The 27,028-nt window shown below is 40.3% G+C and overlaps 1 protein-coding gene across 1 annotated transcript in view; it reads left to right on the top strand.

Moving 5' to 3' along the window:
• LOC131968442 (membrane-associated guanylate kinase, WW and PDZ domain-containing protein 3) overlaps window positions 1-27,028 on the top strand; it is a 186,171-nt gene that overhangs the window by 127,673 nt on the left and 31,470 nt on the right. The window contains exons 3-8 of the mRNA XM_059329324.1: window positions 11,597-11,716; window positions 16,909-17,115; window positions 20,484-20,652; window positions 23,248-23,327; window positions 24,125-24,182; window positions 26,224-26,330. Coding sequence (XP_059185307.1) covers window positions 11,597-11,716; window positions 16,909-17,115; window positions 20,484-20,652; window positions 23,248-23,327; window positions 24,125-24,182; window positions 26,224-26,330 — 741 coding nt within the window. The remainder of the gene's footprint in view (window positions 1-11,596; window positions 11,717-16,908; window positions 17,116-20,483; window positions 20,653-23,247; window positions 23,328-24,124; window positions 24,183-26,223; window positions 26,331-27,028) is intronic.

Below are 27,028 nucleotides of genomic sequence, written 5' to 3'. Positions count from 1 at the left end.
GCACAGTGACGGCACCTCCATCATTCACTTGCTCGCTCTCAGTCTCCCATCCTTCACCCTCTCTGTTTCACTTTCACTCTTTCTCTGTTTCAATTACCCTTGCCTGCCTGTTTTATTATATATTTTTTTAAACTTGGTTTGCTGGGTTTTTTTCTTTCCCTTTGCAGATTTCTTCATCAGTTGCATCCCCAGAAATTTGACATAGGGAAGGCCAGCTGGTGCCACTGAAAAAGTAAACAAACAAATACAAAAGCCATAACTGAATTTTAGAAATGCTGTCATGCTGTTGTCATATATAGGCTAGGGGGAAATTATAACATCAGAGATAAGGAATCACAATAAATGTGGTGCCTCTCGCACATTCTAATGCCACTATTCCATCTCATATTGCATTTTTTAATGAATTATTGTAAAGGAGAATAAGGGTTCTGTTTTATTTATTTAAAAATGTTATCATATTTTGACAGTTTTCTTGTAAATTCTGTGATGGACTCTGCTAACACATCCATGTGCTCTTATTTTTGAAAGCTATATGTGTGTACTTTTATTTTGAAGGTGGGTCTAACACATTCCTACGGTAACGTCTAATAGTGTGTTTAATTTACACTGAAAGTCAGAACTTGAAAGTCGGAACTTGGAGCTCAGAACAACGATGAAACGACATTTGTGTAGACCTTGAACGCACCATTAGCTGTGGCACACAAATGCCAGACTCTCTCTGTGTGCTACAATGTAAATAAGTCTAACTAATGGGCATTAATCCTCTGTTTTACGCGATGATCCCTCCCGTGCTTAGTGCCATCCGCACGCATGATCTATGACTGCTGTGACACAAACCAGTGGTCTAAGACATTTGTTAAGTACTGTATAAAAAATCTAAGCAACAATGTTCAGTATTCACATCTTGTGCATGAAAAAGGTCCGTATGTAGATGTAGACTGATTCAGAGCCGCTGTGTCTCAGATTGAGCCCTACCATTAATTACATTAACATGCAGTCAGGCGATTTCAGAGGGGAATGCCATCCACCTTGTTAGCAAAATTACCAAAATGCATCCACCTTGTTAACCCGCCGCCCTCCTCTCCATCCCCTGCAGCAGAGTAAGTGCAGGGCGGAGGGGTTGTTTGGTTGAATATGTTAGTCTAAAGCCCAGGAGCCAGAACAAAATGCTGGTTTTGTGCAAACCACAGATATGTTGATATAAAATGTATTTGGCACCCTTTAGCATCCAGCTTTCAACTAAATCCAATGTAAAACCATGCGAGCCAATAACAGATATTACCAGGGCTGCACGATTTGCAAAAAAATATCTCATCGCTTTGATTTTTTAATGATGTTGCAATTGTGATATGATTCACAACACTGGAGGGAATGATAATTTCTGCATCTGTTTTCTTATTTTCATTAAAAATCATATTAAAATGACCATGGTGAGATTTTTGTGGGAATCGTACCAAAAAAAATATTTTTCTAAAGCCTGTTGAATACGTATTGTTGGACATTTCTGCAGCACCACAATGCTAAATGCACAATTCTATTTATGACACATAATTTGCCTTCAATAAATAGTTTGATTTGAGTCTATATTCCCTCGCAATAAATTTTATAAAATTTCAATTGAAAGTGCAGAGGAAGGAGATGGGGGTGAGTGGTTTGATCAAAAAGACATTGGACTTAAGGAGACAGCTGTTTGTGTCCCGTGTGAAAATGAAAGTGGAACTAAAGTTACATCACAAATCTTCTTATTTTAACACAAAACCCAATCGTTTACGGAACATAACATATTCTTTTTGGTTTCCGGACTAGTTTTAGTTTTTAATTCACTACGTTAACTGCTTTAAGATGTGATCCAGTGTGTCAAAAATTGATGCCAAAGGGTCCTGACAAAGTGTTGTGATTAGAAGGAAAAGGTTGCAGCAGTTCAGAAACATCGAGATCCAGATCATTTGTGTTTTTTTTCTGGAAACTTTGTTGGTTAGTCGAGTCTACCTGAACCATTCATCCTTTATCTGACTGAGGTTTGTGTTCCGATCATGTGAAATATCAGCAGCCTAACTTCATTCAGAGCATTGTGCTGAAGCAGAAGATGGATTTGTAACTGCTGTTCCTTTTTCTCTTCCTTCTTTCCATTAATGGGTCAGCCAGTCGTAAACAAAAAAAAAACGCGTCCATAATCCCCTGTTAAAACTTAACAATTCCCCTACCCAGTCTACACATATTTCCTACAAAATTTTAAGGATATTTATTAAACACAAAGTTTGGAATTCAAACATCGGCTCAATTTGTGAGCGCCTTGCTTGAAAATTGCCCATAAAAAACTACACTGCAAAAAAGATGTGTCTAAAAACAAGATAAAAACTCTAAATTTGAGGTAAATTATCTGGCTGCATGGACAGATAATTTCACCTGACAAGATTTCTTAAATTAAATCTAGAAATAAGCATGTTGAACGCTTAAAATAAGAAATGAACTCTTAAAACAAGATAAATATCTAACACTTCTAAATCTAAAGTTTTTTTTATATTGGTAAGAAACAAATAATTTGCAGTGCACTCTGCTCTGGCCAGTTCATCACTGCTTGCAGCTTTAATTTATCTTGTTTTAAGAGTTAATTCATTATTTTAAGCATACAACATGCTTATTTCTAGATTTAATAATCTTAATTTAAGAAATCTTGTGAAGTGAAATTATCTGTCCATGCAGCAAGATAATTTCCCTCAGATTTAGTATTTGTATCTTGTTTTTAGAGCCCCTTTCTTGCAGTGTAATCTCTTCATGTATTTCCAGCTCTGTTTTGTATTGTACTTCTGCAGACAACCGGCCAAACTGACATTAACCACAGTGGACCTCAGTGCAATGCAGGTGCTCTTTGAGTAATGAGCTTGTCTGTTGCTTTTTCTCAACTCCCAAAACTCTCCATCTCCTTCTCTTACTGCAGTCATTCTGCTCTCGCTGCTTCACCCTCTAACCGTGCTGTACACGCTTGACTCCTCATCTTTTTGGCACTGAAACTTGAGAAATCATTTTGTCATTGTCGGAAATCAATACTCCGGGTGAGAGTGTGTACGGCAGGATGAGGGAGTAGTGGTGCACCGTAAAATGACAAATTACAACACAAAACTGTTTTTGAATGTGTTGAACATTAGAAATTGGTGATAAATAAGCATATCAGAGGGTGGATTTATACCCAGAATGTGTGTGACAATCAGGCAGACAGCGGGAGGATTAGCAGAGGCGGCTCGTGTCACTGTGCCAGTGGTCCACTTCACTTAACTAGCAGCCACACTGCTGTACTCTCAGACAACTGCAGCTGATCTGTGCTGTCCTGTTTGTGTGTCTGACCCAGCCACTGGGTCAGTTCTGCTGAGCCACAGCACTCTCAGGCCAAGTATTAGTTTCTACTTTTAGGCCAGTTATAAAACCTAAAACAGGGATGCTCAAATTAAAATGAAAGAAGAAAGACGGGCAGTGAGTGTGGTCTGTAATGGAGGAATGGGGGAGAAAAGTGTGGAGCAGAGAGACAAAGAGAGCAAGCTCTTTACTGTCTGTGCGTGGTAAATCCCTCCGTCTCCTTCACTGGGTCTCGGGACGGGCTTCGTCTCATTTGGACACTCACGAGAAACGCTGGAGGAGGCTCTCAAGAGCTCTGGAGAGGACAAAAGCAGGAGGATTTTTCTAAGAGGACAGAGCGCTCAGGGTCACATGCAGTCTCTCGGCTCCCCGCTGAGATCAGAGTTGGGCTGAAAGAGTTTGATCTCACACAAACTGTCCTCGCTCACACACACACACACACACACACACACACACACACACACACACACACACACACACATTCTTGTACTTCTATCTTTGTAAGGGCCGTCATTGGAACAGTGAATTCCCTTGCAAGGTTATAATAGTTTTGGATTTTTCATTAGTTTTAGTTTTAATTTTGTTGTGATTTTTTTGTTTTCAACTTCAGCTAGTTTAAATGAGTTTGCTAGTTTTAGTTTAGTATTTATTTTTTGAAAAGCTTTAGTTTTGGTTTAGTATTTATTATTTTTAGTGTTAGTTTTAGTTTTTTGTAATGGGGTATCTGTTGGGTGGGAGATTAAAAGAGGTCACAGTAAATTGTAAAGTGCCTTTTTTTCCTTTGTCTTATCCATCTTCATTATGTATGAAAAAAGTTGACAAAGACGAAAATGAAGGACATTTTCACTATAATTTTAGTTTGTTTTGTAACCACACAATACAGTTTCAGTTAATTAGCATTATGATGTAACCTTATCCCCTAAAACAAAGCCTGAAATCTTAAAAAAGCCTTTAAAGAAGTGAAGCCGAAATGTCCTCACTTTGCAAAAATGTCCTCACTCTGTTGGTTAAAAACGTGTTCTGGTCCTCACTATGTGGGAAGTACAAGAACATACACACACACACACACACACACACACACACAGTGCCCTGGTGTAGATACACTTGCAGAGACATGCAGGGACGATTTGGTATATGTCATGGACACATTCAGCTGTGACCTTTCCGCCTGCTTCGTCGCAACCATTTTAGGAAAGGATTTCCTCTTCTCCTCACGCTCCTCCTCCTCCTCCCTCTGCTCCTCAGTTCATTATTGTTATACTTGAGCTTAAAAAAATAATGGTAGAAGATTGATGCATAAGTAGTTTTGCATTTATCATTTAATGTTAATACTTATCCTCATCTACAACACAACAACAGCACAGTAAGCCATATGACACAGCTTGCCTTAGTATCTTAAAAGTGAACACTTTTAAAAAAAAAAAGACCAATAGACAAGACTTTGTAATGATCCGCTTTCCTCTCTCGCTTCCTCTTTCTTTTCTCGCCATTTTAACAGCAAAGCCCAAAGCCAACTTTTTTTTTTTGAAGTAGCAACATAAAACTATGCACAAAATCACCATGTTAAATTTATGACCTGCCTGCCATTTCTGACTGACTACCTCTGATGTTCCCATCGTGACACCCTCTCAGTCCAGACGGTTTAAAAAAATAGGTCTCAGCAGTGCACAGCAGTGAGACCTTGCAAGACTAAAGTGACAATTTGTTTCAGTCTAGGATGGACGGACAGACACACACAGACACATGGAAACATGTGGCTTTGACCATGGCCATGAAATTAAAGTAATAGTTTGACTTTTTGAAAAGTATTCTTATTAGATTTATTGCTAAAAGTTAGATGAAGGGATCAAAACTAAATGTCTGGTTAATTCAAAGCTTTAATTTTAGGATGAAGACTGGAAACAGAAGAACTGACTTTGTCTCAAATCTGCATAACACCTCCTTTTAATATCTGCAAAACTGGAGTTTTGAGCATATTTTGGCTTATGTGTCATGCTTTTCCTGTGAACCTCAACCTGTGAGTTGTCCTATTTACACTTTGACACTATGACAGTAGCTCTATATAATCAGAAACATGTATAAAAAAGGTCTGGCATGTATATATTTTCCTGTCATTTCCTGTCTGAAGGTAGTATTTACATAATTTGGACAACATTTTACAGTTTTATCTTTTCACATGGGAAAACACAGAGGCGCTGTTTTGCTAATATGAGAATGACGAGTGTACAAAAATAAGCTTTACCATATTGCTATTTTATATTATATATTTATATATTGCTGCTATTTATTTATTGAATTACCAGGAACTTTACTATTGTTATATATACCATTATCGAGATGATAATACACTCACTGGTCACTTTATTAGGTACACATGTTCATTCACACGCTTATTGCAAATATCTAATCAGCCAATCATAGGGCAGCAGCTCAATGCATTTAGACATGTGGACATGGTGAAGACGAGCTGCTGAAGTTCAAACTGAGCATCAGAATGAGGAAGAAAGGTGATATAAGTGACTTCGAAAGTGGCATGGTTGTTGGTCTGAGTGTTTCACAAACTGCTGATCTCACAACCAACTCTAGGGTTTACAGAGAACGGTCTGAAACAGAGAAAATATCCAGTGAGTGGCAGTTCTCTGGGGGAAAAGGCCTTGTTGATGCCAGGGTCAGAGAATGGTCAGACTGGTTCAACAGTAACTCAAATAACCTCGTTACAACCAAGGTCTGCAGAAGACGATCTCTGAACGCACAACAAGTCCAACCTTGAAGCAGACGGGTTACAGCTGCAGAGCCACTTTATTAGGTACACCTTGTTAGCTAATAAACTGGCCACTGAGTGTCTATTAGGATAGAAGATGTTGGCTACATGGCCCAGCCCTAATATAGTCTAACTTGTTCATTAGTGAGCGTCAGGGGTGCTGGCAGGTACATTTTGTCCTGTTTATGCAAAGCTAAGCACACCAGATGCTGCAGCTTCTTATTCACTGTTAAGACATGACGGTACTATCGATCCTCTAAACCAACTCTAACAAGAAAGTGATTAAGTGTATTTCCCAAAATGTTGAAATATCTCTAATACTGTAAAAGCTCTCCTTTCCCAGCACTGCACAATACAAATCCATTCCTAGCTGTATTATTTTGTATTCTGCCAGAAAGTCTTTGTCATATTTGATACCCACACCCCTCTCTTGTCTGGTTTAATTAAGTGAATCGACTGCAGTTTTTTCAGCAGACACTGAACATTTTGTTTGAAGGACCAGGTCTCCAGTTTATTTCACAGTTTATTTGAAGGGATATCCAAAGTGTTAATGCCTCTGTTGAAGAAGAAAGCACTCCAGGATGTTTCAAAGTTCTGCTATAAAAGATTTGCTGCTTTCAGTCAGATGTACCCTCAAAGCTCAGCAAGCCCTCATTATATTGTCAGCGACTGATCCCCAATAGGGGGCTCATGGTATATATCGCTGTGACATCCAGGATGATGGCCCAGGGAGATACTTGGCAGGTACATAACTGTGGCTCAAGTAATTGGGCTACAGGGGACATTTTTGAGCGACCAAAGCCAGTGCGGGCGAGCAAACAAGTTGGTAATGAGAAGCAGCAGAGGCTGGCATTCTCACACACGATGCAATGTCAACTGCTCTTGGTAACACAAAGTGTGGTATCAAGGCCCACGGTGGAAGGAAGTTTCTCTGATGGTATTTTGTTTTTCTTTCTCAAACTGTGTTTTTACTCCTCTGCTCGGGTGCAGAGAAGCTGTCACAGTCCAATTAGCGAGGAAATATAAGAGCAGAAAAAAAACAGAAGGCAACTGCAACATAAAGTGACTTAATAGGCCATTGGGCCGCGGCAATTTGTGCAGCAGCTTCACTGTTAATTGGTTCAGACGCTACAAGTGTCAATGAATACACTGCAAAAAAGGGGTGTCTAAAAACAAAATAGAAACACTAAATCTAAGGGAAATTATCTTGCTACATGGACAGATCATTTCACTTGACAAGATTTCTTAAATTAAGATTGTTAAATCTAGAAATAAGCATGTTGTATGCTTAACATAAGATACATTAAAGCTGCAAGCGACGAACTGGCCCGAGCAGAGTGCGCTGCAAATTATTTGTTTCTTACCAAGATAAAAAAAAAAACTTTAGATTTAGAAGTGTTAGATAATTTATCTTGTTTTAAGAGTTAATTTCTTATTTTAAGTGATCAACATGCTTATTTCTAGATTCAACAATATTAATGTAAGAAATCTTATCAACTGAAATGATCTGTCCATGCAGCAAGATACGTTTTTAGACACCCCTTTTTGCAGTGTATACTTAGGAGATGCAACAACATATTTCAATGAGATCTAATCATAGTTGTCCCTGAATATGCATATATGAATATATTTAAGTGTCAATGCAATCAGATGGATTAGCAAATGTCCTCAATACCAGTGGTGGAAGAAGTATTTTGATCCCTTACTTAAGTAAAAGAACTAATACCACACTGTGAAATTACTCCAAGTAATATCCTGCATTCAAACTTAAGTGTAAAAGTATAAAATTGTCAGCATCAAAATATACTTTAAGTATCAAAAGTAAAAGTACTTGTTATGCAGAATGGACCCATTTAGATTGTTATTCTAAATATATTATTGGATTGGTGGAAAGTACATGTACTCAAGTACTGTACTTAAGTACAATTTTGAGGTGCTTGTACTTTACTTGAGTATTTCCATTTTATGCAACATATTATTCATAATTTAAATGAGACCTATGTTGAGAAAATTAAAACACTGCTGACATAAATGCATCACTAGTAATAATCCAATAATATATTAAAATATATAAAACAATCTGAGTGGGTCTATTCTGCATATTTGACTTTTGATATTTAAGTACATTTTGATGCTGATACTTTTACTGAAGTAGTAGTTTTGAATGCAGGACTTTTACTTGAAGTGGAGTAATTTTCACTGTGTGACATTAGTACTTTTACTTAAGTAAAGGATCTGAATACTTCTTCCAGCACTGTTAAGCATCATTTTAATTTTCCCCAAGGTAGAGCTCATTTTAATGTCTAATCACTTTAAATAGATCATGCTTTTATGTTAAATCTCGACCTGAAAAGTAACTAAAGCTGTCAGCTGAATGTAAAATGCACAATGTTTGCCTCAAAATGTAGTGAAGTAGAAGTATAAAGTTCCATAAAATGGAAAAACTCAAGTACCTCTAATAAGTATAAATGTACTTAGTTACATTCCACCACTGATCAACACAAAACGCGGCTACTGTTTGTTGCTGTGTACACTGAAGGTCACATTAAGATGTGAAAGAAACTGTGATCTTGATACATCTGCCTGTGCCTCCCCTCCTGCCTTCATTTGATAACCTTTCTGTGTAGAGTTGGTATCTTCTCTCATCTCCTCTCCGTGCCGCTGCAGGGATCCTCGCTGTGCTCTGATTTCCTCTGACACTGAAGTCAGGTTGATTTGAAATTTTAAAATTGCCTGTTTTTCAGAATGTAAATGACCGTCTGTGTAAGCCTTCGCGATCGCCTGGTGGCCTGCGGGGGCCTCTTGTCTCTCACGCTCACACCACTGTCCTCCCCGCGACCCTGGAAACGGATTCACTCGGCCCAATAGAAGAATGAATCTGCTCAGTAACCAAGAGCGACAGTAAATTTAGGTGACAGAGATTGCCGTGGAATGTAGCACTGATGATTGGTTCATGCTGCGTGCTTTGTTCATCCTCCCATGCAGTAAATAACTGCTGTCCTGCCTCCCGTTCAGCTGAGGTTATTTCTATGGACTTTACAAGTTTGGTGACATGCCACCTAATTAGCTGTGAGTGCAATAGTAGCACAGTGCTATTTATTTATTCATGGAATATGGTTTACATAATCCTCATGCTAATGTAATCATTTGCTGTCCATGTGTGCCTTGTGGATATTCATCCTGGAAGGAAAAAAAACTCCCATCAGTATTGAAATAGACTGTGGCTTCACCACGGGAGCAGAATCTGCACTCAGAATGGCCTTGCGTCATTTGCATTGATGCTGCCCTCTGTGGGACTGAGCGAACCTAAACCTCTCCAGGAGGTTACACAATCCATTGCTTCCATCATATTTCAAATCCACACATTTACCCCGGCCGCGTTCTTCGTTTCAGCTGTAGCCAGTACATACATCAAGCACATCCCAATAATAACTTGTTAGCAGAAGCTGCAGTTACTCATAGAGGATTAAATGAATACCGCCTCAGGCCCTCATCAATTATCCATCTTTCACAGGATGGCACCAAGGTCTTTTTGGGTTTTTTCGTTCTAAAATGAGATATCCACCCTTTAGAGAAATGTGCTGCAGTCTTGTACAGAGATGGATCACAAAAACATTCTTGCAAACAGGATTCTCTGTATCTTGTGAATCGTGATTTGTGAGCAAAGTATGTCTGTTGATTTTGAAGATTTTCTCAAAAAGGTGTAATGGAATAAAACTTTTTATGTACAGGCTGCAACCAAACTCATTATGTACACACGTCTTGGTGTTATGCTGGATGAATATGCTTTGAGAAAGAACTGGTGCTGAATGAAAATTTTTCCAGTTCACTTTCAAGGCTTTAACTCAACAAAAGCAATATACAACCAAACTTTAAAAACTTATTTTAAAAAAGCATTGCACAATGTAACTAAAAAATATGTTTTGTATGTTTATGGCCCCTTAAATGTCTGACCTTGACTGTGCTGACTTTGTAAAGAATCTGTGCAAAGTTTGCCATCAGAGAGGTACTTTCAAATTCTTCTAGTGAAGTAGGAGATGCCTGTGCACTTGAAATCTAAAATCTGAGATTCAACCGGTGAAGTTAGATTAGATATATCACAATTTCAAAAGTCAATCAGAAGCCAAAAAAGCCTCAAATCTCCAGTGCAGAGTAGACAGATCTATACTAGAAACCAGACGAATCAGCTGAGCTAATTTGTATTTGCTCTGGCAGATCAGTCTGGTCACTCTCCCGTTCAGACGGATATCCAGCTGCTCTGACCCCCGCTGGGCCAATTAGCCGGTTTGATATAATGACTGACGTCCAGCACAACTCATGAAACTCAGATCAAACTGTCAAACTAGGCAACGCTGATCAAATATGAATCAAGATTCTTTTACTACGTTGCCTATTTCTCACCTCAGATGTTTTCAGAAACACATTTTAGTGACTTAGTATCCTACTTCAAAAGAGACCAAGCACTGCCTCAACATACATGTGTCACTCAACGATATGTCACACAGTTTGTTGCTGTGATTGGTTGGGGGTCACATTTCATGCTCTCATTGGTTGTAGGTCTTCTCAGATACATTTTGGCCTGTACCTGTTGAGAAAACACCTTGGAAATTTGAAAATGAACTGAGAGGTTCCAGATTAATATAGCCTAAGGCATGAGTGTGAAAACACAATGTTCTCTGTATGTTTCACAAGCACTAATGCTGTGTCAGACACTGCAAGTTACAAGCTACCCAACAAATATAAAGATTTTAAGTTAAATTAACTATTTGATGTCTATTAGTTCTTGATTCTGTTGCACAGATGTCGAAACCATCACTGCAGTCTACACATTGTGGGTTTGCACTACTTTTTCACCGGTCAACCTAGCATGACCAGCGTTGATGGGCAGATCTAAAATTTCTAAATAAGGGAGAACAGCCTGTTCAAACAAACTGCAGACATCACCCAGGATAGCGGGTTCTTTTCCCATGTGAAAACAAAAGTAAACAATTTTAACTTATGTTACGTTGTTCATGTAAGTTACGTGAATCCCTTTTTTTTGTAACTTCCGTTTTTTACGTGACTTACGGTAGTCACGAGACCCTTGTAACTACTTCACTTCTGCCATTTACGTACATTTATTTACTGTTTAAATTGTCTTTTATAACGCCTTACCAAGACGTTTTTTGCCCTAGACCTAGCTCAGTGATTTTATAAGTGTTGTGAAACGCCAGCTGTGATATGTACATAAGTGTCATAATGGGTGGTATACCAACACGCGACCTCCTCTGGCGTTTAGGTTGGAGAACTTGTTGGGGAGAAGGAGTAGATGTGCTTCTCGTCCCTTCTCAAAATACTACAAACCATGCTAAACAAAATATGAATCATGGCAGATTATTTGTACATACTTAAAAACATGTTTTGAAAGGGACTTTAACTAAAAGCGCTTAAGTCTCTTACCCAAAACATTTATGCATTAATCTTTTCTTTTTATTGTTTTTCCAGGCACCACACGGCTTCCTCGAGAGGCAGAGGTGCCAGGAGTTGACTACAACTTCATCAGTGTTGGAGACTTCAGGATCCTGGAGGAGAGTGGACTCCTACTGGAGAGTGGAACCTACGATGGTAGGTGTCACCGCAGTGTTTAAAATCTGAGAAACCCGCATGTGTGGGTGCATGCGTTTATGTACACGATTCACAGTGACAGCTTTCTATAATGGAGAGAGAGTAAGCTCGATATTCACAGTCATTATGACTTACAGCTTGCCTTAGTGAAATGTGACAAGCGAGACGAAATGTATTGATCAGTGAAACATGATTAAAGACTTGTAGGAAGTGACAGTCAGATTAGCAGCTGATACTTACAGCCCTTCACATGAACTCCACTGTTATGCTCCTCCACACTGTGTATAGAGCGGGCCACTGGAAAATGAAGTTTGCAGACTTTTTTATTAAGATTTAAATTGGAAATACTGCAGAAATCAGGACAAGGGTGTAACTTTTTGTCAGCAGGGATTAAAATTATCCTCATTTTACATAGAGTACATTTTGACAGTTTTTTAGAACTAGAAATAACCAGAAGATAATGACATTTGCAGCAGCTGAATGCTCATTTTATTCTCTGTATCTTATGAATTGTGGACATTCTGTACATCTACATACATGCAAAGAAACAGGCTTCACTTGTTGCCTTTGTATTAAATCTCTTGAAACCCTTCAGGGTGTTAACGATGAGCAAAAATTCAATCATTTATAAACTGAGCACCTGTAGGGCTGTATAAATCTTCAGCATTATTATTATCATGATATTAATTAATGAGCATCAGGTGGTTCAAGCTCTGCCTTTGAAATTTCTTGATGCTCGCCCTATAAATTCAATTCAAATGGCTGTTTGTGATGTTTGTCTGAGATTGAGATTTCTTTAATGTGTGCATACATGTGTGCAATGCAAGCATGCATCCTTTATTTATGAGCACATAGGATGTACTTCCCTGTGTGTGTTTATGCTCCTGTGCAAGCATGTCTTTGTCACAAAATTGAGTCTGAGCAAACAAGTCACTGAATCACCTGATGGTGACCTTTTGTAAGCCTGTTAAATACACCAGGATCCTCCTTTTCAATCCTTTTTCATCTCACAGATAAAACCAGTAAGCTTAAGCTCGTCACAAGCATCCAGAACTTTTTTAACGAGCTATTTAAAGGACCCGCTCACTTCACTCTTCACTTATAAAAACAACTTTTATACATGTTCATTTGAACTGCACCTGGCTGCAGTAAACATGTCAGTGGCGACAGATATTTTACAACAAGCAGACATGCCCAGTCATGTTCCTTCCAGTAAGATGTTTACACAAGGAGGGGATATTTCAGCTTGATGAGCAGCTGAATGGCCAAGTATTTCCCATTTCTAACACCTTACACTACAGTGGAGTATAAGCACTCACCCTGCATTGAAAAGGTCTTGGAAAGTCAGACGGTCGCAGTGTATTTGTGTCATGAGGGGATTGGAACGGAGGATTTCTCTCACATTGCGCAATGATTATAGCAATAACATGATAATCTTCCTCTCTCTTTAAGCTCATTCTTTCTTACCGCAAATCCGGGCGGCTGTGAAATGGGAGGGGATTTCTCTAAATGCTTGAGGGACAACCTCTGGTCTCGTGAATTGGACCTTCTCCGCGCCATTCTCTCGTTCTCATTCAGCTGCTTCTCGTGTTTCCTATAGGATGGAGAATTAAAAGATAAAGTCAAATCCTCATCCAGTGAGAAAGCGCCTTAAGTCTGAGAGTAGCTTTTTCTCCGGGTGTGCACAAGTGTGTTTGCAGAAGTTTCTGTGTGTGCATGTACGGATAGAGAAGTGCATATTCGATAGGCCTGTTGATGCAGGTTCTTGCAGCAGTCTCTGATCCTTGTGATAAGGTGTCAGTCCCCTTCTCCCATCCTTGTCCTTGTTGCACCGTGGCAACATGACATTTGATATATACAGTATGAGCACAAACATTCACATCTTTGTACACAGAGCAAAATCCTGTCCCTCCTTGTGCCGGAATAGACCATCTAAGAACTCTGAGATCAGGTTTCAGGAGCTTCCAAGTCGCCCACGAGCTGTCCTTCATCTGTGAGCTGAAGCCAGGCGGGATTTACACCTTCATAAAGAGGTTGACCAAGGGTGGAGAGGGAGAGACGGAGAGCAAAATGAGAAACAGCACATAATAGAGAGAGAGAGAGAGAGAGAGTTGATATACAGGCATGCTGAGCTCCTCAGCTCCCAATGGAAAAACACCTCCTTGCAGCGGAAGCAGCGCTGCCTTGGCTGCGTGCAGATGTGTGGATTAGCTTCTCAAAAGTTGGAAGGTTTGAGTCTCTGTGAAAGAACTGAGCACAGGGATAGTGACTGCCCCCCCGCCCCCGCCTCTTCTCTGCCTCTAAAACCCAGTAAGCACAAGTGCTGCATGGCTGTGTGGTGAGTGTTGATCTCTCACAGCATAGTGAACTCAAAGAGAAGCTGGATGTAATTGGATCGAGGAATAGGATTTACTCCATTTGGATGTGGTTGAAGTGCAGCCTTTCTTTGAAAAGAGGAAAAAATAAACAAGGTCAGGTGTCCTCTTGTACGGGTCACATTCCTTCAGTGGAGACCTCATGAATTGCTTTCAGGTTAAAGGCGAACATTAAACGTTCAAGGTACTGAGCTAATGGGATTCTTGGTTAATCATAATGGTCCCACTAATGGTCCCAAATGAATGTTCATTATGTCAGTGATTCAAGTGTAACGTTTTTCTCTACCTAGAAAATATTTTATGGGACTCATTTACGCATAATTTCAACTTAAACAGCCTCTCCTCGACTCTTTTTATCAATCATTTTGCCATCCACGACCACGTTGATCCCCCACACTCTCAAGAAAGGATGAACAGAGGTCAGGACACAACTTGGATGCATACTATCCAGGGTAAGACTGTTTCTGTGGGTCCAGGCTGCTCTGTGATTGGTAGGGTACAAGCTGGCTGCTCCATGTTGGTCCGGAGGGTCCCAGGTTGCCTGCCAAGCAGACACATCCGCCATCTGCGCCAGTCGCTGAGAGCAAGTCTTTCTGGGCTCTGGGTCCCTCCTCAGTCTGGGCGCCTCTGAGGTTCAGGTTGGGTCATTCTCTCAAAGCAAAACAGAGCAGCCGGACAAGAACTGAATGGTCCAGTGCAGTGAAGTGCAACACTAGAGGGACAGCTGCCAAAGAAATAACATTTAACACGTAGAGTGTGTTTTTTCTCTACTAAATGACATCTCTAATCTCTGCAAAATTCTGCCAAATACAGATCCACGTCAAATCTGTTGTTTTGGGATCCCCATTGTGATAATGAGTCAGATTTTAACGAGGAAGGAAAACAGACCTGGAGATTAAATTGGATGCGAATGAGAGTGCAGAACTCATGCATTAGTAGCAATGTGGCTGTGTAGCTGTCTGTCCATGATCTGGTGAGATGAAAGTGTGCCCATGACCTTGTGTAGCTTGTGCGTAGTGCCCTTGACAACAGGAGTCTTTTCATTACTGGCAGCTGATTCCACCACCATGAAATTGCTTGCACGCACTTTGAAAGAGGAGGCCCGCTCTTCCCGGCTCATCAACCCTATGACACGAGGATCACAAGTAACGTCGGACAAGCTCCCCTGCTCATCAGCTTATGAGGCTTCCCTCCATTTATAATAGCAAATGGTGCCACAAATCTTCACTGACGCTCCGCTTTCACACACCTCTATATCTGCGACACACATTTATCAGGGGCCAAGAGACATGTTTGTAAGTAATTAATCACACACGTAGCGTCTGGCTGATGAATGTCAGCGTGCGGCAGGAGACAGGCGGGGATTAGCCAGCAGACCCAATCTCTCCTTGCTATCAATGTGCCACCCCTGTTAATGAAGCCATCTTTGACAAATGCGGATGAGTGTCGCTTAGTAAACACAGAGAGTCGAGCGACAAGGGGGGAGGGGCGGGCTTTCATCCAGCCTCCTTCTCCTCCTCAACCTTCCCACTGCTTTGAGGAAGATGAGCATAGCGGCATTAACCCAGTTTGCTGTGTATTATAGTTGGCACGCCTGAGGAGATGATGCTGCACCGGAGATGGGCTCACTTATCAAAAAAGCTGTTGTGGTGTTACTGTATCGTGCTGTAAAGCTGCAGAAATGACTGTGATGTGTTCCTCAGAGCCCTCTGTTCTCCCTGGCATGCACGCCAGTGTCAGCATCTGCTATAAAAAGATCTGGAGTTGATAAATGTTGCTGTTATTGTAGCACAGCAATTGTGATCTCTGCATGTTCATGCTTAAGCACATCAAAGGTTCGTAATACCATGGTCCAACTGAAAATAAGATTGAGTTTATGAAGGCTAATTAAATTGCTGAAAATCCCTTTTTCCCAGCGGTATCTCTGCCTATTCTTTAATTAATCTAATTATAGATCATGATTTAGCTGAGTAGGCTCAATCTGATGATCGCTTATTGTAAGAGCCCAGCAAATATTTGACCTGACAAATGGATTGCCAAAAAATTAATTTGATATCATTGCATAAACACATCTGACGGAGCAGCATTTAGCAAACAAATAATCGTAATAAATGGTCGGTATATAAATTAGTATGCACATTATTTATAATCCTAATGGAGGTTGAATAATTACTTCTTCTTCGCCTAGATTGAGTTCCACATACTGCTCACCAGGCATACATAGATGGATCACCCCATGAGCTAAATGAGCAAATAATTTAACAAAGTTTTGCACTCTATCCCCCTCTCTTTACGGAGCGCTGTTCTCCCACTGAATATTTATAATCCGTAACACAAGGTTTTTCTTCATTAGAAAAAAAAAGCAAGCTGAGAGATAGATAATTGCTGTATTCAATGATCAGTGTAATTAGTTGCTGGCAAATTCCAAGTGAAGTGATTTTAATGTTACATGAGTCATGACAGCCCTGTGGTGCAGTTATCGAGGGAAAACAAAGCAGGGGGTTAAGAGACGTGAAAGTCATGCAGAGGAAGCAGGCCTATGAAACTTGTACAAAGTCAACCTTGAGTGCTGATGTGTGACATTTAAAGAATTAATGTTTAAACCTGATTTAAATCAGATAAATTGGAGTGATGTTTGACATGGCGGGTGATCTCTCTCACTCATACTAACGTAGAAATTGCACAGTTTAAGGCACAATACTGTTTCATGTTTCTGTCCACTGCAGTTGCCTTTTTGTGGCTCCTTATCCGTTTGTATTTTTATTATTTTATGACTTCTCATTCCTCTCTCTGCTCCTCTTTTCTTTACTTTGACAGGTAACTACTACGGGACCCCGAAGCCTCCAGCGGAACCCAACCTGGTGCAGCCCGACCTGGTGGATCAGGTGCTGTTTGATGAAGACTATGGTGGAGATGTCCCCAGGAAACGCACCACTTCAGTCAGCAAGATGGACAGGAAGGACAGCGCGGTCCCCGAGGAGGAAGATGATGATGAGAGGCCACCGCTGGTCAATGGATTGCCTGGTCAGTAAATGTCACAACGCAGAATGTCATGTTAAATTTCCGAGATTCTGCCGTGCTCTGTTTCTCTTTTGGCTGTGCAATTGCCACATCAGGTCACTGTCGCTTGTAAGACATAAAGACTTGGCTTGTTGCAGATTGTATATCCTTTGATGGGCCCAATGGGTGTTTAAGGACACTACAGGACTGAGCATTCCTCAATCCGTCTCATAAAATGGCATTAAAAGATTGTCAGACTACATCCTCCTGAGCAGCTTGATCATCTGTCTTAAGCTCTTATCCCACCCGCTTCTCATTCATTTGTCACTAGAGGTTGTAGTATTTTCCACCGGATCAAATTGTATTTACGTTGTTTTTTTTCAATTCATAATTAGGTTCCAGGGAAAGGAGATTTGTTATACAGTAAATGTAACTACTGGTGCAAACCGTTTTTGTTTTTAAGAATATAAAACTGAAATGATTTGATCTTCAAAAACTGCCAGAAAATATTACTGAAACTTACTTAGATTTAGCTTTGTTTGTCCAGGTTTTTAGATATCTTTTTTGTCCCTTAGATGTCTGCCAACCCCACAAAACAAAACAGAGGGTGTGCAGAATTTTCTTAGTGCTGCCATCAGTAAGGAGGATACAAATTTTGGACCTGATCTGAAACAAAAACCATGGAAAAGCTACCTCAAGCCAAATGAGTTGCAAAAGAAAGAAGGGGACCCAAGGACAGTCAGAACCAATTCCAAGTTTAATTAGATCCAATCTAAGTGCAGCTGACCGAAACACCCAAATAGAGAAAAAACAATGGCTCTGACTCTTTCCTCAGTTTTTGCCATTTGGATATTGGATCTATTCATATTATAGACACATTGGCACACAGGCCTGCAGCAACAGAACGCTCTCTGATCCAAATTGACTGAATATAATTAGGCCCCTGGCCTGATATGTGTCCCCATGTTCGGGTCTCAGGTGGACCCAAATTGACCTTATGGTCACAGCTTTAAGAAATTACAAAAGTTCAACAGAAACAGTTTCTCCCTTTTACTGGATGAGAGCTTAAATGATTAATCTACTTGATCAACAACAAATGATCTGCATGAATTATGATAGTCATTAATTTGGTTTTATTTTCAAGCAATCACACCAGTTATTTGATGGTTTCGGCCTATTAAATGTGAGGGTTTTTGCTTTTTTTTGTCTTACATTGTTGTAGGGTATCTTAGGCCATTTCATATATCAATAACAATATATATATATCACGACATAGCATGTTTTCTGATGATTCAGTAAATAAGTACTCTACATGAAATAACCATAAACCAGTAAAGCATATTTTGTATATTATTTTTAAGCTTTGCTCCCATGTGCAACAATCCGAATGTAAAACATATTCCAAAGCCACTGGCTTTTTGATATTGTGATAGAAACAATATATAAAATCATCATATCACCCTACATTATGGAAAATAATACTAATCTCTTTTTGGTTTTGACTGTCATTAAAAATAAGACATTTATAAAAGGCATATTGGATTCCGGAAACTTGTGATGGACATTTGTCTGATGTTTTATTGACTATATGATTAATAGATTAATGGAGAAAATAGTCAGCAGATGAGACAGTTTTTGCAGCTTTTCTGTGTATAATCCACAGACTTTACTGTTATATCTCTGAGCAAATAAAACCAAAACCCACCTGTCTGCCTTTATGCTACAAAAGCTAAGTGAGAAAATATGTTTTTTTGTAATTTGGATAAACAAATGATATATTACTGATCTGCTTTTAAGCAACATTTAGTGACTAAACGAGGCTGACATGCTGTCTCCAAAGTGACCGTATTCTCACACATATTCAAATGTGCTGGTTACACTGTCAATAAATCTTCCACTGGCAGCTCTGTTACTGTTACCTCCTAATACTGTAGCAGAGGTCACCTTGAGAAAGTCTCATCCAGAGAAGAGTACACTGTGTATGCGATCAATCAGGAAACTCCTCGGCTCTCTGAGGAACAAACCTGTCCTTAAAGCTCACAAGGAGAACAGCTCTGCAACAGAAATGGGTTACATACTGTGCACCATACCTGGGTTTTTATAGTGAGGGAATTGGGGTTAACACTGAGGCAAGTCCAAGCTGAAAATGGTATTTTTCTTTACAGAATGAAACATTGTTTTGACAGTCACGGCTCAAACACTGCTTGCTCAGCTGTACAAAGGATTCACCGAAATCCAAAGTCTGTTTACCCAACCGCTCTGTCATATTGAAATCAAACACAAAACGATGCCCAGACATCCAGGAGTTCTTTTTATGGAAAGAAACCAGTCACAAATGACTGCTCTGTTACAGCCCACAGCTGTGGCAGCGAAGTCTCAGACCAGCCATAGATGGGCAGAGTTATGGTCGAATGAAAAAAGAGGTTAATGGAAAATGTGAGCTCTAAGTCTCTAAACTCTTGACTGCAGCTTTCACCCATCTTTGCTAAGGCTGTCCTTATCACCCCCCTGTTGAGTGGACGCTCACCCTGCGGCGAACCTGATGACCTCAACTCTCCTTCAGGCGCTGCCCTCAGGCTGCTTCTCTTAGTGTTTACATGGCTCTTCAAACACATGTGCATTCAATCTCTTTGTGCCTTGAAATATGGAGCACATTTTGATCAAAGAGGCAAAAAAAGAAAGTGTTTTAGATGCTGCAAATAGCTAAAATGTTGAGGCTGCTGAGAGGAGCTGGATTTTTTTTTTTTGCAATTATGTATTAAATCCAAACTTCACGTGGGAGGATCTTTAGGAAAAACATCACCCCGAAATGTGGTCCGTGCAACATCTTTAGGCGTCACCCTGGGTTGTGAGAAGGTTAGCTGCACATAAAACGAAAGGGATGAAAAGCACTTGTGTTTCATCCCTTTCTAACCGTCTTCTGAGGGAAGGTATGAAATGCTAAGTGAAATAGGCCTTTGTTGTATGTTTCATGTTCATTGTGGGGCAGTCTCTCATTAATGGGTGTCTGTGGATGCAGTAGGTGAAGAGCAGCGGTAAAGTATTATCATACAGAAACCGCCTTGGGCTCAAATGGTTCTTTCTAAAGTGAATACCTGCCTCATCACGGCAGCCCACAGGGGATGTACATATCCACGTATTCATACGCTTTAACACTGTGTGCACATGCAAATGCAAAACAGCGCTTTGGGCAAGCACACACACACACACACACACACACTCACACACTCACACACATCAGCTCTCACATGCAAATCCCATGAGCGACATCAGCCTTCGCTCCTCAGCAGCACGTAGGAAAACAGGAGGGCAGAGGTGTTCCTGCAGGCTAACCATCCACTCTGTGCTCTGTCTTCTCCCTGTTTCTTTCCCCTGTTTCTCTCTCTCCACAGAGCACAAAGAGGGGGCAGACTGGAGGAAAGCGGTGCCCAGCTACACCCAGTCCAGCAGCACCATGGACTTCCGCACATGGAGTTCTCTCCCTCGCGATGACAGCCTGGAGCCCCTGCCCCTTAACTGGGAGATGGCTTACACTGAGACCGGCATGGTCTACTTCATAGAGTAAGTAAAGACACAACCCACCAGGTCATGAGACCATTTAGTGCTGAATAAATAGGTCAATAGTTCAATATTTTTAGTGAGCAATTTATTAACATTTATACATTTCATTGTCTTCCAATATGGTGATTTGCATATTTTCTGTATCTTTTTATTATAAACTTTTACAATAATTCAGAAGCAGTACAAACTGCATCCTCCAAATTAATATTAAGTTTCAATATTATGTATTGCATAAGTTCTACTTCAAGGTATCAGGTTTTTCAACTGAACTGGCAACTGAGGGAAAAGTATTATGTCTGACAATAATTGTTGTTTTTCAGACTGCAAACAAATGGTGAATTGACTGTACAGCGCTTTTCTAGTCATAGGGACCAATCAACAGTTAACCCGTTCACACAGACTGTACATGCATACACTGGTGGCGGAGGCTACCAAGGTGCCAGTTGTTCATCAGTAAGTTAAACCATTCACACTCAGTCATTGGACAGCCCTCGTGAGCAATCTGGGGTTCAGCATCTTGCGTAAGGATACTTCAACATGCAGACTGCTATGGCCAGGGATTGAATCAATGGGTGGCATCAAAAATAATAATAATAATAATACATTCCATTTATATAGTGCTTTTCTAAACGCACTAAGACGCTTAACAGGCAATCGGGCTGGACAGGACAGGAAGACAGGGATGAAAGAATTAGCCATCAACCCGTCCGTACATATACATAAACATACATACAATAAACTTCGGATGGAGTCAGAAAATGAATTGATTCTATGAACAAGAAATGTCTGCAAGACCAAAGCCTGTCAGCCTGTTGCCAAAAACTATTGAAAAGTTCCTTCACCACCATGAACATGTCAGTCCTAGATACCTGCCATGAATTACTGTTAGGGCAACGCATATTATTAATCTGCTGCTGAAAATATAGATCCAAGACTAAACTTATAAGGTGAAAGGGTGAAAGTCGTGATTAGTCGTGATCTTGAAATAAGCATGTTGAACGCTTAAAATAAGAAATTAACTCTTAAAACAAGATAAACTAAAGCTGCAAGCAGCGATGAACTGGCCCGAGCAGAGTGCGAGAGATAATTTCCCTCAGATTTAGTGTTTTTATCTTGTTTTTGGACACCCCTTTTTTGCAGTGTGTCTGCTGCTTCAGCAACAACGACAGCAACACCATGGACTTATCAATACACAGCACAGTTGGGCTACTGATATCTCAGAGCCATGGTCGGGGGCCATAGATTGTAGCACAAACCTCATTCATATAAAGGGTCAATGGCTCAAGCAGACTAGACTAACGTATAAAACTAAACAATCCCCTGCCCCCTTCATTTTGGGTATTTTGCTAACAAATCACCTACTTGTCTCTGGGGCTTTTTTTTACAATAAGAAAAATAATAACAGTAAGATGAGGCTACAGGTAAATATTATATTAAAACATGGTTTCAGCTTTTGTGAACTCTGCATGCTGTACGATGATGGATAGAATTTACAACTTGAATGTTGTTGCTTATGTCAATTATGTCATCTTACAACTGCAGGGGTGTGTGCTGCAAGATGTGATGTTGATGTCTGAAAGTGTTGTTTGTACATCTGATTTATTTTGTTTACTACTGTCTATTTAATGGAATATGAAACACAGCTGAATGTGTCTGGTATTATCAAATCAGTATCTAATCAGCTCAACAATAGGGTTAGGTTTGATCCCGTGTGTTTAATGATGGGTTTGTTATCTGCATGTGGCATCATCTCATCACTGAATGACAAATGAATGAAAAAAAAAAAATCAGCTCAACAACAGCATGTTCAAATACAAAGAAAAGACAGAGTGAAATGGGCAAAAATATACACACACTGATCCTTCCATAATTACTTGACTGACATTGGAGACACCCCCCACCACACACATACACACACACACACACACACACAAAAAAACACACATACACACAGCTTCAGTATAAATGCACCAATTGACTGTCAAAGTTGTTTTCTTTTTCCGAACATAAAGACAGATGTGAAGCTTTTCACTAAACCAATCAATACTTGATTTTTGAACAATCAAGTAAACAAGCCTTTCTCAGAGGTCTATTTTTGTGTGTGGGTGTATATCCTGTACAGTATATACAGGCGTGTGTGTTTGTGTGTGTGTGTGTGTGTGTGTGTGTGTGTGTGTGTGTGTGCAAGCGTGTCTGTTTTATTCATATTGGGCTCTAAGCCACTTGTCTCTAAAGATATCAGAAGACCATTGTGATTTTCCTCCTGATTACACACCCCAGTTGTTTAACACACTTGAGGATAAACGAGTTTGTCGGGTTTCACATTCGGAGGGTTTTTTCCCCTCCCCTCTGAAAATGCCACCTCGCCATAAACACGGTAATGTGACAGCTGAACGTAAACCAACGGATCAAATGTTTGTTGATGAATCCCGGTGACTCTTATTCACGAAAGCATATTACACAGGAGAATACGGCTGTCGCCTTTTGCAGCCCGGGCGCATCGCTTTATTGGCTACTTGTGCCTCTGCAGCGGTTTCTCTGCTGTCACAGGTCTTTATAGCTGATATTTACTGGCTGCTCCTTGTGCTCCTGCAGTCACAATACCAAGACGACCACGTGGTTGGACCCCCGCTTGGCGAAGAAGGCGAAGCCCCCTGAGAAGTGTGAAGATGGAGGTATGTAGGCTGCACTACTCAGCGGGTGTACTCAAGCATGCAGTCATTCCATTAACTACTGCACATGTATTTACACAAGGGCATACCTCTATTGTATAAGCCCCGCATTACACGAACCATCACTTTACACACCTTTAATCAAATAACCAGGCTAAAGTATGACTCCATAACTTGTCCGTGAATTGACATGACATCTAAGAGTAACCCTCAGTCACGTGACCTAATTTACCTAAAGGACTACTTTAAGGAATTCCAGACTTGCCTTTGTATCCCCAGGATGCTAATGTGGGCTTAAGTGCAGGCAGAAACAGAGAGTGGCCACGGCTGAAAGAGTGGGACCCTTCCAGCCGGGTTTTAATGGATTTTTACAGGCGGACAGAAAGCTAGTTGGTGTGTTGTTTCTGAAAAGCTACTCCAAAGCTCTCTCTTGCGTGAAGAGCTCTTTTTTCTCTCTCTCTCTCTCTCTTTCTCTCTTTTCTCTCCCTCTGCCTGATATGCTCATCAGGGCATGACGTACAACAGCCATTCCAGCCGGCCTGCTTGTTGAAACCACACAAATGTTCACTAAATCATTGTAGGCTATTTTCATGGCTACTTTCTTATGCTAAACGTCCCAGTCAGGTGGAAAAAGAAACACACTGGTAACTACCTCACCGCAATGCTGAATGGGTTACAACTCCCAGATGACTGTGTGCTAAACATTGTGCCTGCTCTTCCTCCGCTCCCTTCCATTCTGCTATCTTTATGCCTGCTCCCTATTTGCATCTTTGCACAACACAATGGTTTTCTGTTTGCAGAGTTGCCTTACGGCTGGGAGGAAATCGACGACCCACAGTACGGCACATACTATGTCGAGTAAGTTCTACTGATTTATTATTATATGTAATTTCCAGCCCATTATCCAAACGGTGAAGATTGATTTATCACACTTGTTCCTCACATAACACACAGATGCATTTCACCAGAAGGATCAGAGCACAAGTGCATATTATACAGCTTTGTGTATATTAGCAGTGGGCCAGCATGAATCAATACCGCCTAAAAATAAACAAATGGATTCAACACATGGCTCGTTTTGTTTATCTCCGGTCAGGAGAAGAGTTGAAGATTCTGATCAGGATTTTCCCATTGTTTATCAGTGGGTGGCAAAATGAAACTCTGCAGGAAGCATTGCTGTGACCTGTGTGTGAGCACAACTCTGATCTCCTTGTGTTGTGCCGCTGTTTGTGTACTAAGCGTGTGTGCAGAATGTGCATACGTCTCTGCATATTGTTGGTATATTTGTGTCTGTGTGCAAAATGTGTTCTTTCTGCTCAGCGCCCCAGCAGGAAATCGGTGAAACATAGCCATTGTAAACAGCAGTCGAGAGAAGTGGGGAGACTTTCAACTAGAATGCATGGAGGGAGGAAAGAGGGGGCTGAAAGGAGAGGTAGCAATCTGTTGTGATGAAAGGAAAATGGGAACGCTCACGTTGTTTTATTGCTCAGACTGCAGATGCATCTCTCCTAGGTAGAAGTGACACGAGAGAGAAGCTCTTACTGTTTGGACAAGGAGAGTCAATGGCATATAGATGGAGCTTATAGCTGCCAGTGCTTTAGCTTGAAATGAGCTCACTATGATACAATGGCTGTGGTTTGTATGCCAGGGGGACAACAGGCTGTTTACCTTGTTGTAGAGGAACAGGATGTTGTTGGCAGTCGGGGGGTTCATTTCCTACAATATTAAATTGCTATAAGCCCCGGTAGTTTCCCCACATAAAAGAGGAGGTGAACAAGCCTTTACTGTAGTGTGCTGTGTTTATGAATGCATTAATAATGGCACCACTATAGTATCCCTGTATTAGAAAATCACGGTTGCTTTATAGGGAAGGTGCATTCATAATTAATTGCAGAAAAGTAGCACAGTAAGCACAGAAGGTCAGAGGTGTGTGTATGTGTGTGTTTGTGTATATTACTCACGTTGTGGGGACATAAATCTGTTCATACAGTCATGCTGTGGGGACTTGCCTTTCTTAGGGGGACAAAATGCAAATCCCCATAAGGTAAATCATTACATATAAGACTGAAGTCTTGGTTTAAGATATGAGAAATAAATCTAAATAAATGTGATTTCTGTTAAAAACTTTTTTTTTTTTTTACATTTTTGGGATGTTTGGACATTTTGGAAGGTCCTCACTTCGTCAAAGGCCTGTTTGAGAGTTAAGACCAGTGTTGAATATAACTAATTACATTTATTCAAGTACTGTACTTAAGTGCAATTTTGAGGTATTTGTACTTTACTTGAGTATTTCCATTTTATTTTTTACTTATTACCCCACTACATTTATCTGACAGCTTTAGTTACTTTTCAGGTCGAGTTTAACATCCTCACCCCCGCAACAGTTTATTAGGTAGTTAAAATGAGCCCTACCTTGAGAAAATTAAAATGCTGCTTACATAATGCTTCAATAATTATGTTAATCAAATTATATATTTGGAACATAAGAAACTGAGTGGGTCCATTCTGCATAACGAGTACTTTTACTTTGAAATTTACATTAGTACATTTTGATGCTGATACTTTTGTACTTTAACTTCAGTAAGTTTTGAATGCAGCACTTTTACTTGTAGTGGAGTAATTTCACAGTGTGGTATTAGTACTTTCACTTAAGTAAGGGGTCTAAATACTTTTTCCACCACTGGTTAAGATTTGGTTTTAAGGTTGCAGTTAGGTCTAGGTTAGGGTAATGGTTGAGATTAAACATTTATTTGATGTGGTTAGAAGGAGGCTAGGGAATGCATTGTGTCAATGAAGCGTCCTTACAAAGATAGAAGTACAAGCGTGTATGTGTGTGTGTTCATATTGAGTGTGTTTTTGTATATTTCTTCCCTTAAATCCGAGCCTGTTTATGTTACAGCCACATCAACCAGAAAACCCAGTTTGAGAACCCGGTCCTGGAGGCAAAAAAGAAGCTGAGCCAAGAGACGGCTGCGATCCAACAAGCCGCAGCAGCACCTTCCCAAGGTAACAGCAGCACTGCAGAACACTGTGCCCCTCTTCAACTTCCTCTCCATTTGGAGTGTTGGCACAGAAAACAAAAAATCCTGCATTTCATACAGGAGTTGAGTAAAGGACACACTGAATTAGATTTTGCACACATGGAACAGTTCTGCTCCAACACATGTGACAGTGACCTTTAAAGCATCATGAGATACTGCACCTTGCCTGTAGGGATTTGACATCTCCTTCAGGTTTATAAGACATGTGAGTACATGCATAGCTATAATTACTTCCAGCAGCTTTCTGACTGTCACCCTCGTCATTGTCTGTCTGGGTATGAACAACGGCACAAGTATATTCCAGTAAAAACTCAGTCATCTAAAATGAAAATCTCTTTGTTACATCGGTCTGATTTCTGTATTGTGTTGTTTATTTTTTACCTTTTTTTCTCCATTTTTTTGTGTATGATATATAGGACCAAAACGAGTCTTTACTGGAGCCTTGTAACAAATTTTCACTGAGCTTATTCTATTTCTGTACTCGCTTTAAATCACTCTGGACATGAACATCAGCTAATTGTCTAAAACATAATTGTAGTTTAATTACTTTGGCTTACGCTCTGTACTAAGGCCAACCTTTCCACCCCAGCGCTGTGATAAATATGTTTTCTGGGAATAGAACGCAGTAGGAATTTCATCATTTCATGCAAGGTCAGCTGAACG

This window comes from Centropristis striata, chromosome 3, assembly GCF_030273125.1.
Source record: "Centropristis striata isolate RG_2023a ecotype Rhode Island chromosome 3, C.striata_1.0, whole genome shotgun sequence".
In the NCBI taxonomy this organism is placed as follows: Eukaryota; Metazoa; Chordata; class Actinopteri; order Perciformes; family Serranidae; genus Centropristis; species Centropristis striata.
This window is presented reverse-complemented; position numbering and strand designations above follow the sequence as displayed.